The 14,524-nt window shown below is 37.3% G+C and overlaps 1 protein-coding gene across 2 annotated transcripts in view; it reads left to right on the top strand.

Moving 5' to 3' along the window:
* The window catches only part of CDIN1 (CDAN1 interacting nuclease 1), a 124,327-nt gene extending 111,155 nt beyond the window's left edge, over positions 1-13,172 (top strand). For both annotated transcript variants that reach the window (XM_063398827.1, XM_063398828.1), the window contains 2 exons: positions 10,714-10,864; positions 11,688-13,172. In XM_063398827.1, coding sequence (XP_063254897.1) covers positions 10,714-10,849 — 136 coding nt within the window. In that variant the 3' untranslated portion in view covers positions 10,850-10,864; positions 11,688-13,172. The remainder of the gene's footprint in view (positions 1-10,713; positions 10,865-11,687) is intronic.
* Positions 13,173-14,524: the final 1,352 nt, after the last annotated feature.

Below are 14,524 nucleotides of genomic sequence, written 5' to 3'. Positions count from 1 at the left end.
CAGATGGAAACCTTATGTCAGCACCTCTCCTTAAGCTGCATTATGGCTGTTCCTGACAAGTGGATTTCTGTGAGAGACAGCTTTCTTGAGAGGTTCCTGTGGAATTCGGGAACTATTTTAAACCACTATCCTTACGTTTTGAACGCATGGTACTTTTTGATATTGCAATCACAAATATAAGGACAAGACTGGAAAATAAGCACTTTAAGAGACAAAAAAACCATGTTACTTTTGACTAACAAGGGCGAGGGAGAGACAGCTGGTCAGAACTGATACTAATCTTATCACTTAATTTACTTACTCTGAGCTTTTATGCAATGTAAGAACCAAAAAACAACAAAGTGGCTGTGCTCAGGTGGAGGTTAGCCAAGTCTCAGAAAAGTTGGTAAAACTCATTATTCATGATGTTTCAAGCTGCTTACTTAAGCTTAATTTATCTTTGAAGGGAAAAGTGGTGTTTATTTTTCTTCTTGTGACTTTTATTTTCTGTTAGTTTTGCTTTTGTCTTAAAGGGAACAGAAATTGAACAGGACTAGCAGCTCAATGGGTCACACTTTTTCTGTTTTGTTTAAAATGAGACTGCTAGTGCTGTCTTTGATGCCCTTAGATGTCTGCCAACCAAAAATGTTCATTTATCTAGCAATCTAACAGTTGCATGGCAAGGCAAGGCAAGGAACACAAGAATACATAGTCCAGCTGTCTTCCACTGTTTTCAACACGTGTTTGTATGAAGGAAAATGTTAATACTTGTGATTTTATAGTGTTGCAGACTTCTACCTCAGTTCTCATGAGGCATATTCACATAGTAGTATGTCACTGCCTAACTTAACTAATCTGCCATTACTTTAAAATTTCACAATTGATAGTATTTTCCCCTGATTCTTCCTCTCCCTCCTTCTGGGCTCACTTTCATTGCATATTTCTATGTCTTCTTTTTGAATGTAATTCTGTACCTGATGATGAACCCAGAAAAGTTCAGTGCATAGCAAGCAAAGAAAGCTGAAATGTAATTAGGTTTAGTATGGGTATGTACTTAGAAAGAGTAAATAACTTGTAAATAAATAATAAATAATAAAAGTAAATAAATAGCATGAATTTTTCAGAAGATGCATGCAGTAGAGCTCTATGTGCAGGTGTATAAATAGTTAAAAAGAGAGAAGGCAAAAAGGGGAAGTAGATTTCTTTGCTCATCCCCAGTTATGCACTTTCTTCACCTAATAATGAGTGTAACACTTACTACAGATTGCCTTGGTGGTCTCCTAGAGTCTCTGAAACAGTCTCCAACTTTCACCATGTGAAAGTGTCTCTTCTGGGAGACTGGATATTTTGCAGGTGATGCATAAAACTTGTGTATCTCAGAATGCACTCCTTTCTGAATACCAACTAAATCCCAAATTATTTTCAAATATGAAGTGGAGCAGGACCAGTTTGGATTGAACAGACACTGGATATTAACTGAGAGACAAGCTGAGGAGCCTCAGGCATTAAATATAAGTGTGTGCCAGGCACAATGAGGTTCGCCAGTGGATTCCAAAGACAGTGAGACTGTTCAAGATCAGAGGAGGTGTTTGCCTTCCTTCTGGGTGGGCATCAGGTGCCACAGTAATGGGCAGCAGACAAATCACTTCCTTTTTCATCCGTTCCCTGCTTAATACAGATAGGTGACTTACATTTTGAGAGACAGTAAATTTAAGTACAGCATCACACATGAAATGCTTTTGCCTGTCAATTATGGGCAATAGCAAGTTTGGTAGTTAACTATTAAGCAGCACTGTGTGGAGGTACTCTATGATTTACTGTCTGGTCTTCAAATTCTCTGATATGGGAAGCTGGAAGCACAGGTGAGCTGCCCTCCATTTGTTAATTCATCTGTAGCATTATTTGTTTCATTGCATATTTGTGTATAAGGATTTGAAGATACAGAATTGGCTAATCATTCATTCAAAATGTCTTGAGATGGCTTTAATGCTGGCTCCAAGATTTATGCTCTGCAAATACTAAACATACAGGTATATAGTGCCCTTATTTATCAACATTTCTGCTTTCAAAATTTGCTGAGCAACTTTTCTGATTGGTTTGGTTCCATTTTACAATAATTATTAAACAAAAACCTAAGGCTGTAAGAGCAGTTCTGCCTCCTTGGTTAAATGCACTTTTGGCATATTCCATCTTTCTGGTGAGCACTGACACCAGATAAACAGCTGCACAGAAAGAAAGGATTGCTGCAAACCATGAAGCACTCACGGATTATTCAGATATCATCTTGCACTGGCCTTAGGATGGCCTGTTACTTTCAGCCCTAAAAATAAACAACTGTTAATCACCTAGTGGCAGCATGAGTTGACCAGCACTTGTGGCTGCCTGGACTTCAATCTAAGAGTACTCAAAGGCTTTTCTCATGTTTTCTGTCACCCAGGATAAGAGGGAGTTTGCAGCCAAGCATTCCTTTGGGAAGGCTGCTGTGAGTTTAACAAAATGTTTGAAATAACCTCAGTAACTCCTCTCAACATTGATCCACAGCTTCAAATGGGCAGAATCAAACAATAGTGGCCTTGCATCGACAGTCTCTGGAGAGCAAACTAATGGCATAATGTTTTCTAAGGGAAACTGAGTAACAAGCAAGTACATCAGGAAGCAACATTCCTTGCCTGCATTTAATCAGAAAGTGACACTTTCAGCAACAGTATGTGGAATAGTTCTGCAGTGCAAGCAACCATCTTTGTTCCCTGCTTTTTCAAAGAGTACCTCCATTCTTGCAGTAAATAGAAGTAACACAACTTAAAATAGAAGCAGCATTGCTTTAATAAACTAGCCCTCAAATTGCATGTTCTGGGATTGGAAAAGTGTTGCTGTTTTGAACAGGAACACTTTAATGGACTTGCAAAACAGTGGACAGTAAAACAATGTGCTAACCCTGAGTTATGAAAGACAAATACATGATGCCACATAATACCTAATACAGGATAGAATATTAGACTTTCTCCACCAGAACGGAAATTTTGAAGCTTCTGAAAAATACGTAGAAGGCTTTTCTTGTATTGTATCTTTCAGATTCTAGGGTTTTTTGGTTGAGCTTCATTTGCTTAGTCATGTCCCTCATCCAGGGTGCCTGAAGTCACTTTGCCCAGTATTGAAATGATTAACTAATGTAGAATCCTTGCATTTCCCAGAATATTGCATTTATCTCCAAGTTACCAAACTATCTTTTATCTCTTTCATCCAGATACTGGCACTATCTTCCCAGGCAGCCAAAACACATTGTTTTCTGAGATGCATACCCAAGTGATCCCCCCTAGAGCCAGGAAGAGCCACAGTGTGCACTCACAGCCCAGAAGGCCAAGGACGCTGTGGGCTGCATTAAAGAAGGGGGAGGCAGTGGCACAGGCTGCCAGGAGAGGTTGTGGATGGCCCATCCCTGAGAGTATTCAAGGTCAGGGTGGACGGGGCCCTGAGCAGTGTGATCTCAGTGAGTGGCACCCTTGCCTACAGCAGGGGGCTTGGAACTAGATGATCTTTAAGGTGCCTTCCAACCCAAACCATTCTGTGACTCTCGGAAAAAACTATGGCCATGATTACCATGACACAATCCAGCAGTATAAGGGTTAAAAATTTCTTTTCTAAAATGTTGATGGGAGTATCATGTTCATTTTCAGTACATTAGCCCAATCCTGCAGTGCAGGCATAGGGTCACCTTGTAGTGTGTCTTTAGAGCACAAACCCTTGCTATCTGATGTGCAAAGAAAGCATCTACCTGATTTTTGAACATGCTGAGACTGAAAGAAAAACATGTTGTACCTTAAGTACATACAACCACTTGAGAGTTGAGCATCTGGAATACTGCTAATAAATAAAAGAAAAAGTGTATTTTAGTAGATGCTAGGACATGAACCAACAGAAACTGAGAAATTCAAAGTTCACTCAAGGCTCTCTCCTCTTAATGACAAGCTGCCTTGAAGCCAGTATGTGTTTTCTTTCTCACTCACTGCATCAGTCTTCACTTAGAAAGCCTTGATCCTTGTAAATCACTGTAGCCTTAATGTTATTTAATCATAGTTTTTAAAAGTTAATTTCCATGAGAACTGTATTTAAAAAAAAAGCCTAACTTGTCATGGAGGATTATAAAAATCCTTTATTTGCCTGGAGAACAGTACTCAGATCTGAATGAAGAAGTGTAAGTGAAGAATGTGTTTCGACAGTTTGTTTATTAAAAATGTATTATGCAGCTAAAAGTTATATTGTATTTATAATATTTTAATGGCAGTGACTTGCACAGTTTCTGGTAGAGTCTATTAATACGCATTTAAAACTATGCTATGGAAAATTCTAAAATATTTTAAGTGCCCCCTTACGTCCACATAAATATCACTTGATTTGTTTTTATTTTTCAAAGTGCCAAAAGCAATTAAATCATATAAGCTTCTGCTATTTGATTGAAGCTTTAACAGTGTCACTGCAGAGGTAAAAAGATAACTGGTGTAAAAAAAGTTCACTAAGATTTAATCACATCTGAGTGAGGTGTAGCTGTAGAGAGAGGCCTGATACTAGTTTCCATCCACCTTTTTTTCACCTGACAACTCTAACTTCCACATCAACTGCATATAATACTGGTTTCTGGCATTCATGGAAATGCCTACCTTTCTCAGCCCAAAGAAATTCCCACTTTTGAGTCAAAACCTTCTTGTAAATGGGAGTCTCACAAAATATTAGTAGACTGATTTTTTTCCATGTCTTCAGTAAAAATAAGATTTCCCCCCACTACAGTGGTAACATCAACGCTTAAAGCAGATTAGGTTTTACTTGCTTAATTTTCCCTTAAGCATCATGAACTGGATGCCTGGATTCTTGAGACATATTGTGCTGCTAGCATCTGTGTGTGAGGCATGATGTAGTGTTTGTTCATGTCATGGACAAGTTTCCTAGTATCTCTACAAGTATGTGATCGGGACTTGTTAAACTTTCTTGAGCCACATTTGCAAGGAATTTGGGGGATTTTTGCACTTGCCACTGTAAGAATTCAGTGTGAAGTAGCTTAAGAGAGTTGGGCACAAAAATATTGCAGCCTTATGGATTACAGGTTAAGAATCAGATTCTTAAAGCAAAAATTATCATTCAGTTACTTGATTTGCTAAGTACTGGATTTTTTACTCCTTTCAACCAGAAGTTTGGTCAAGTAAAATAATAAGGTGCTCTGTGTGTGTCACTGGATCACAAATTTGTGTGGAGGATTGGAAAACTGACAGGAATGATCAGACCCCACTGTTATCTTTAAATTGGATTCAGAGTTTTTGAAATGCAGTCTTCATGCACAAGTACCTTTATTTAATTTAAAACTCTGTGTAAATGAACGTTAGAAAAAATACCTTGTTATAAACCGTTCTGAATTAGAACTGCAGTAACTGTTTAAGTGGAAAGTTTCTTGCTAATCGAAGTACATTTCTGAGCAATGGCTCTTAAATGTTTGCCAAGATATATAATGCTGTGTCATCAGTAGTAAACTGGTCTAGACATAAGGAAGTTGGCTGACTTATGCCAGCTGACCTTATTAGAAAGTGTGGTCTGTAGTTGTTGCCTACTAGCCTAGCTCTGCCAATTTCTGAATTTCCTCCACTGATACAAATGCTACTTCTACAAGAACACTAAAATAAAGCTGAGTGTCCTTAAACAAGAAAATTATTATACATTATTATTGGGGGGGGGGGGGCTAATTATTTTATCTTCAAGGTTTATTAGCGGTACAAGTAAAACCTATTTACTTCAACTGTGATTCTGAAGAACGATGTTAAATTGACTTAGAATGTAATAATTTCTTTGTGAACTTTTGTAATACCCCATTCCCAGGAAACAAGTAGTTCTGTGCAAATGGTAATGCTCTAGTTTGCTCCATATTTAAAAAGAAAAAGAAGGAGACAAGTGAAGGAGACAAAAGAAGGAGAAAAGTGAGGGACCAGAATGTAGTCCTTAATAGACACATTCAGGTGTGACCTCCATAATTATTAAATCACCAACCAGGTAGACTGTTATGCTTTTGTAACATGAATATTTGGCTGAACCCATTTGATAAAATATTTGTTTAAATGCATGCATATTAGAAATAATATGAATATATGTCAGCATTTTCTTATGAGAGTCTTTTGGAATGCAAATTATTTACATTATGCTGAGATGCATATAGAACATGTATAACAAATAGACTAATAATAAATGAAGTGAACACATATATAAAAACAATTCCAAGTTCTTTTACATTTCTGTTCACTATCAAGGAGTGTGTTGAAAATGCATTTTTCATAAATGCATTTTTCATAAAACCACATGCAAGACTTTGTGATGGTGAAAAAAATCACCTGACAACAGCCACATGTCTAGGCAAATCCTTAGAAGTTGGTATGGACCTCACACAGACATTCCAGAAGAAAAGACTGTACTAGAAAGTAGTTTCTCTTGAAGTGAAGTAGAATATGTGTGAGCCTACTAAGCCACTTTGATAAATAAATAAAAGTCTTTTTTCCATTCTAGCACAAAACTGGTTCAACTGGAGGGCAAGTTAAACCTAGATTCATATTTTTCTTAGTTGTTTTCTTTCTATTTCTTTTTTTTAAGTGATCCCTTGGTTTGTTGTTGCTGGAGTTTTTTTTCTTAAGACAAAGAACTATTTGGCTTTGGGTTATCTGAATTTTGCCTCCTGGCTTTACAGTATATCTCTGTGAAACTCCTTTCCAGGACAAAACTCAGTGTCCCAGAATTATCAGTGGTTAGGATCCCAGGATTAACCCCTTCAGCTATGGTTTTCTTTCAAAATTTATCTGATTAAACCAATACAGAGTTCCGCTGAGCAATCTGAAGTTAGTGCAAACCTGACTTACTTAAAACAAGTAGTATTGTCAGATGTAAGTTTTATCTAAAGAACTTGTTGAGACTGCAACTATATTTAACTATACTCAAACTGTATTTTTCTATCTCAAATGCTTCAGTTGTTTCTTTGAAAAACACCATGTGCTGCTTTTAGTACTTCGACTAAATTTAGTCATCTATATCAAGCCTAAATCAGGCTAAAGCAATCCACGAGTGTTTTTCATGTTGCTCTCTCTTGCCATGCTTTGGGGTCAGAAGCCTGTGTGCCTCCTTTGGCACTTCTGGTACTCCTACCCCAAGTGCAGCTGAGTTGGCTTTGGCTGGTCAGTCACAACTTCTAAAGTCAGAACTGAACATTGACTAAGCCAGGATTTGTATAATGGTAGCTACCTATGTATTGCTTTATTTTTAAGTAAACTGATGCAACCCGTATGGACAATTTTCACTTGCTGTGTTTATTATATTCTGAAGGAAGCTTGCCTCTGTATTTCCTCTTTATTCTATTTTTACTGCATGGAATGAACCAAACCTTAGTTACTTGGATTTCTTTTCAGCTTTAAAAAGAAACCCCTAATAAAAGTAAAGTTCTAAAAGCAGTAGTTTCGTTGGAATAGTTAAAATTACAGTTTCATGTAACTTTTGGACATGTTCCTTCATACCTAAGCTTTTCACTTTTAAGAACTAGAGAGGGAGAAGAAATACAACCATATTTTCTAGAATTTATACAATTTTTCTAAGCAAGAAGAAAATCCAATAATTTGTTACATTGTAAGGTTGATTTTCAATATAAGCCTAAACTTTCTCCACTGTGTCTTTCTTATGAAATAAGATAACCTGGCCTATCTTGTATCTGTACAGTTTTAGAACCAATTGGTAAATTCAGTTTTTCTGTGCTCCTCAGAGTTACTGAATGCATTCCTTTTCCATAGCAGTACCAAGGATGCATTCTGTCATTTTAGTTCATTCTCCTGAGTAAACGAGTCACTTAACTTGTTCAGTGTTACAACTGATACAAGAAATCGATTTGTAGCTTTAGTTTGTAATTCACAGCACTGACTTTCGTTCCTCAGGGTGTCATATCCGCACTTGGGCAAGAGTCAAATTAAGAAGTATGGTTCTTACTTTTAGGTTACATTTCCCTATCTCATCCTCTTACACAAAAAGGTTAAATGTCTTTTCAAATTAAGGCAGCAGTAATTAACCAGTGGCATTGTTTGTGGTTGGCCAACTCTGGGCGTTAATGAGAGAGAAATTAACACTTAGCAGCAGGAGTTCCTGATAGTCAGTGGCAAATGCTTAATGTGCCAACAAGTTTAATTTTGGTCTTAAGTACTGCACTTAAGTGCAGTAAACAAAAGTATGGCATGGGTTTTTATGTGATCATACACATGAGCCTTATGATATAGAGCTATAATTGAACGAATGACACAATGGAGTTGAAAAAGTGCAACCTAGACAGCACAGGGCAAACAGTTCTGCTATAACACCGCAGTCAGAAGCAGGATTGGTGGATGTTTTCATGCCAAAGACATACTTGCTTCTGCCATTAACAGTCTGCAGATGTTCTTGTATATAGTTTTATTATCAAATTTGATATTTCTGAGCATAATTTTTTAAGCACCTCAAAAATTGTGCTTGAGCTGAGGCGATTTGCTCACAAGACATAAATTAGCCTTTTGAGGTGTCTTGAAATAGTAATTTTATTTAAAATTACAGTTTCAAAAAATAACTAAACAAATTACTTAAGCACAGTGCCACATGCATTTTATGGTGGATGAGGGATTCAGACTGCCACACAGCAAAATGAGCCTTCAGAACTTGGGTGAGCAGCTGCTCATTAGCATCGGGATTTTACCTGGCACATGTGCTCGTAATGAGTAACTTGCATACATTTCATACCTTCTGCCTTGCACAAAATAGCCCATTAGAAATGTAAGGTCTGCTCCCTATCTTTGGGGGATTTTTGCTTTTAAAATAATTTCGGTTAGTACGTAAGTACATCCTCACCCAATTATCCATTTCTGTATTTTGCTTGAAGTGGGAATAGGTATGTATTCTGTGAAGTAACGAAAGTGGGGGCCCCTCTTGGATCAGCAAACTGCTGTCTCTTACCGGAGGCTGTGAGCATCAGTCCTTGGCCTCACTTGCCTTGGGTCTCCAGGCTTGTGGGTACTGTGAAGTTCTGCATGTTTTGGCCCCACAGGAGCTTAAGCAAAGGATAATGGAAAGAAGTCCATAGAAGCTGAAGGTGTTGGCCAGTCAGACAAAATTTGGAATTGGGTGTAGGCAGCATCATCCTTCATATTAGCCACCTTTTAGTCTGTACCGTATTTATTGCCAGGCATGTTCAGATGCGTTACCTAATACAACCAGATGTGTCAGAGTTCTAACCTTTCAACTTTCGAGTATCACCTTTCAGTTGCAAACAGCGTATTTGCCAGTGTGGCCTCATCTAAAAAATGCAGAGAGTAATTTACTCTGCCACTGAGCTGTGGCCACTTGGAGGTTGAAGCGTAATAGTCATAGACCAAAATGTTACAATGCTTTGCAGCAGTTTCAGGCAGAAGAGTACCACATCTAATTGAAACTGCAGGAGGAAGCCACAGGGGTTTCTCCCTCCTTTGATGCCTATTCCATTACACAAGCACATCAAATAGAGTTTTCTCTGCATTGTTGGAAAGAAACCACCTCATGAAACCAGTCTGGCACTACCTGTGGCCTTGAGTGCTTGTCTTGTCTGCTCAGTGGACATTTAGGTTACCTTGCCTCCCCCCAGCAGATATTTATTATAATTAAACATTAACAAAAATTGGCTACCATATTGGTTGAGTCCTGAGTACATCGCTGCATATAAACCATTACATGACATTCTACTGAACTTTTTCTTGTACAGACGGTACCTAACAGCTCATCCTGCACTGTTGGTTTTGGCAAGTTCACTACAGCATATAATAAATCAAGGAAAGAAAAAGCTTTTTGGCCTAATGTTGTACAGACCGCTGTAATGTTAGACTACAGAAAGCAGTTCTGTTTTTAGACATCCTTTTACTAACCCAACATTCATAATTTATGATTCCACTGTAAAATTCCTGCAACACTACACCAGAAGTAGTGCTGCCCTTTAATTAAGTGCTCTCAGTAGGAAAAACGTGAAACTGATGTGCAAAACATATCGCAGTACACAGTGATTGATAGTGATTACTTCTTTATGAACCCAGCCTGAAGGTTTGAACTTCCTGATGGGTAAAATAGTCCATGGGGCTACTTCCTGAGATTGCCTAGTGGGGATCAGTCAGAGTTAGCAATATCTGAGGAATTCTTGAGGCACATTTCAGAGCCATTACAACACAAACTTTCTGTTTCTTCTGTATTGTGCTTTATGTTAATAATTACCTGAATAATAGCCCATTGTAGAGATTATATTTTAAGGATTCATGTTATCTTTGTGGTATTATAATTTGAATTAACTGGGACATGTGTAAACCCTTGTGTCTTTCGTGTCTGCACACACAAATCTAAAAGAGCAGGATGCATGTCAAAAGAGGTTTCTCTGTATATCAGAGTTACTGAATGTTATTTAGTATTTAATACATAGGTATTTTTTACTGCAGAATATTCAAAAGAAAAAACGGAAATGTTGATGTGGATTCTGTGAGTCTCTAAATAACATTTTTATTCATGGAATCAGGTAGTATTGACATCAATCAATTGCACATTCAAAACTTGAAAATTAAATGGAGGTTTAACACCCCCTCCAGTTTTGCAGTGAGGTTACCTGATTTGTGTTGGAATCACAGAGGTGGGAAATTGAAATTCCCCTAACACAGTTACATAAGTTAATTTTTCTTTTTTGTTTGATAGGTTTGGCCCTGGATTAGTCATCTACTGGTATGGATTTATTGAAGAGCTGGACTGCCATCGTGAACGTGGCATCCTACTAAAAGACTGCTTCCCTACTGACATTGTGACTCTGCGACACAGCATGGCTCAGCGCTGATGTTGGGAGGAAGAGGTAAATCCGGAAGCAATTTTACTTTCCTGCAGTGTAAACTAATGGCAGCATCTGCCCTGAACTTCAGCTGAACTCCTACTGCCTGCCCTTATGCTACTGCTGCTTTACACAAACATATCAAGAGTTTCTGTTTTGCTTCAGACCTCTGTTGTGATCAGCCAAAAAAGACAGACACAACCCACTCATTATCAGCAGTTCTGTCTCTGTCAAACAGCTAGTTTCGAGATACTCATAATCTTTCTTCCTTCCGGATGGCTTCTTCAAGCATTCTAAACAAAGACAAAAATGCAGAGGCTGAAAGGTGGAGCTTTCAGTTCTTACTCCTCTTACAGAGTCACCTATAAAATTAACTGCTTTTTATGAATTCCCTGTGTGCTAGCAATGTGACTAAAACATCTACAGTGGTGTGGAGATTTGGTGAAGACTGTTGTTCTGGGGCTTAATACAAAATAATGCAAAGCTGGTAAAGCCCAAGTGGTAAAAGAGGATCGTGGCTGTTACAGTAAATAGTCAGATTTTGAGATAATAATTGGTGTATGTGTTTTATCACTATGTGATTGTTAAAATCAACAATGGAATCCCAAGTTAACAGTTAAAAATAGGGGATTTTGAGGGGGAGGGGTGAAAGCAGAAAACACAGGTTTTATTTTATGTATATAAGCCTGTGAAGTTTGGGGGTGGTGTGACAGAGGTTTAGTAGGTATTTTAATGACTCAAAAATAATTCGCGTTTTGTCTTTTTCTCTCCCTCACCCCTAGGGAATTTATATGTAGGATTTTTTCTCTTAACTGACTAAGTCAGGAATCTATCTTTACCCCTCTAGGTACTGTAGCACACTGAAGTCCAAAAGAACAACATGCAGGAGCTTTCTCTGTGAGTCATTTCTGAAGGAGTTCACCATCCTGGTATTCAAGAAGAGGAATTAAAGAAAAAGATAAAACAGTGCTTCATACTGGATCAGTTCCACAAGTCAAATAAAGCGTACAAATGGACAGAAGTTTCCTGCGTACTTGTTTTCTTGTAAGAGCCTTGTTTTTCTCTTGTTAGAACCAGCAGGATCAGAAGTTCACTGAGGTGGGTGTTAGCCTTTCTTGAAGTTTTGAGTTCAGTCTCTTGTTTTTCTATCCACATCGCCACTCAGAGGGGCAAGATTAGGTCTCAGGCATTTTTTAATGACAGTGGCTTATTTGGCTTGACACGTTTCAAGACTCCTTTCTTTGCTAGCTATTACTCAGGAAAAGAAAAATATTTTAAAATGTCAGTGAGAGATTTGCATGTATGCTCATCATGTTCAGATTTTCTGAGAAGAGCTGTGGATTCTGTTGTAGAAATAAAGATCTGATAACAGGCTCCCTAAAACATGAGTTGATAATCTTTTCCAGAAAGAAAGGGTCTCTAAAACATTACAGTGCGTATTCATCACCTTTTTTTAGTTGAAGTGATACTTTGTGCACCTGTATATTTTCAAAAATCACGTGCAGACTTTTTACAGTCTTGCCCTGAGTGGAAAGGATATTAAAGCTCCTATTTATGAGTTTTTCAGCTGTAGTTTTCAGTTACGTGCACAGTATTTTTATTTTTAATTTTTAGTTTTCACCTTAACACTTTCTGGTAAGTTTCAGACAGGAGTTTATCATTTTGACAAATCTTTCCTTTTCAAGAAAAAATTACTTTAATCTTCTAGTACTCTGTCCCTTGCTGCAGAGATAAACTTGTAGAGCTCCACTATAGTGAGTTATTGTTGTATAGAGGTACTTTCTTGGGTTTGAATGTGTTACAGTGAAGAGAGTTATTGTTAAAAAACACTCAAATTCATTTGCGTTCAACTATTTAAGATAATTGTGCTGAGCTTATTTTACCTGACCAGCTGTAAGGATCTGCCCATAAAGATACACAGAAGCAATCTATAGGTGAATGTTCCTGCCTGATGCTACACACAAGCTGCATTTAGGGTGTTTCTCCCCCTGGGACTTTTAACTATGGTTTAGGTTAGTGGAATGTGTAAAATCAAGAAGAGAATAAAAAACAAGAAATAATTGAACATTATCATAGTAGAAAATTCAGAAGTAATGGTTGTCTGAGGGAAATGGGTTTTAAAGGCAGACGGAATTTGTTTTAGCTACTGCATATGCTTTCTGTTGTATGAAATCATTTAAATCAGCTTTTACATGATACACTAATGCTGCTTTTTCTTTTTGAATAAATTAAATTTATCTGCACAGATGTTGAAAATTCTGCTAACCTTCATCAAAGCTTTGCTTTATTTGTTTTTACATTAAACAAATTTATGTGGAGACACACAGATAAATCAGTTTAGGCTTATATTTGTTTATTTATTCCTCTACCTAATGCTGTGACATAACAGGTTGGAAAGCAGTACAGCTGTCTTTAATCAGAGCTTTGAACTCATCTACATATATTGCCCACTTAAAGAATCTGTAGTAGAGTGAGGATGAAATTAGCCACAAAAGTCTATATACTGTTACCAATTTCATTGTATGCTATCAAAAAAAGCTTTGCCACTACAAAAACTATGCTGTATCACTACTTTAAATGCTGAAAGCAAAATGTAAAAAAATTAGGACTGTTTTGTTATTACTACTTGTGTACTGCAAAAAAACCCCCTCATTTGGCTATTTTCTCTGTTTATCAGATGTCCATCAACTTGAATATTAAAGAGGAAGCACAGAAACTGCTGTTTGCGGCTTTTTTTTTTTTTTATTTGGTTTTCTTAAGCAATGTTGTGGCCATTAGAACCTTAACATTAAAACCAAATTCAGTTTTATGGAGTTTTCTGTAGAGTGCGCTAATGAATTATGCCAAGCCAGAAAACAGAAGTGAACATAAAACTGAATGATGTTCTCACTGGCATATATAGACTTGCAAGCATCTGCTCTTACAGCCACTGTTATAAGGCCTGTTCTGAGCTTTAGGAATTAATGTAATTGTATTAAGCAGGGAAGCAAAACTTCCTTGAAAAGGAGGAACAACACAATGGTGGATCACACACTACTATAGAAAGAAAATGGAGGTTTTACCATTCCTATATTCTGGAGACACATTATTAGTATGAGTTTAAAAATCTTTCACTAAAGACAGCTCAGAGCAGAAGTTTTGTCCAAAGCTGAAGAAAAGGAACCAAATGTCTTATTGTGCTCATTACGTTAATAGTACTGGTAGTTCGTGAATAGTAGTAGTTCGTGAATGGTAGTTCAGTTTTCATCCTGTTCTGTTGTATTTGCTCATTTAAAAAGTCATTCTTTCCTGATGTTGGCTTTCGGATTTCTCCACCATCTAGACTACTGCAAAAGACTATTAATGCCTCTTTCCATTTTCGGATCCTCCCCTTTTAATTTTCCATCTTATTTTAACCATTTCATTTTTATTTATTCAATATCCTTTCATTTGCTCATGTGTCCTATTTGAAAAGTTTTCTACCATGTTTTCTATCACGTGCTTCTATTTCTGTTACTACATCTGAAGAGTACTGTTTCCATATCTGAACTGATGAACCATCCAAAGCAATTTTGCTATTACGCTAATTTAAATAGCAGCTCTAAATTCCAGGGAGACTGTTGTCAAATTTCCATATGGCTTTGCAATGGGGAACCATTGTGATGCTCTTCATACTCTTTATGTGAAACATAGGTCATTTCTGCA

This window comes from Prinia subflava, chromosome 5 (genome assembly GCF_021018805.1).
Source record: "Prinia subflava isolate CZ2003 ecotype Zambia chromosome 5, Cam_Psub_1.2, whole genome shotgun sequence".
Classification (NCBI taxonomy): Eukaryota; Metazoa; Chordata; class Aves; order Passeriformes; family Cisticolidae; genus Prinia; species Prinia subflava.
Note: the sequence above shows the minus strand (reverse complement) of the source record. Positions and strands in the feature narration are given on the sequence as shown.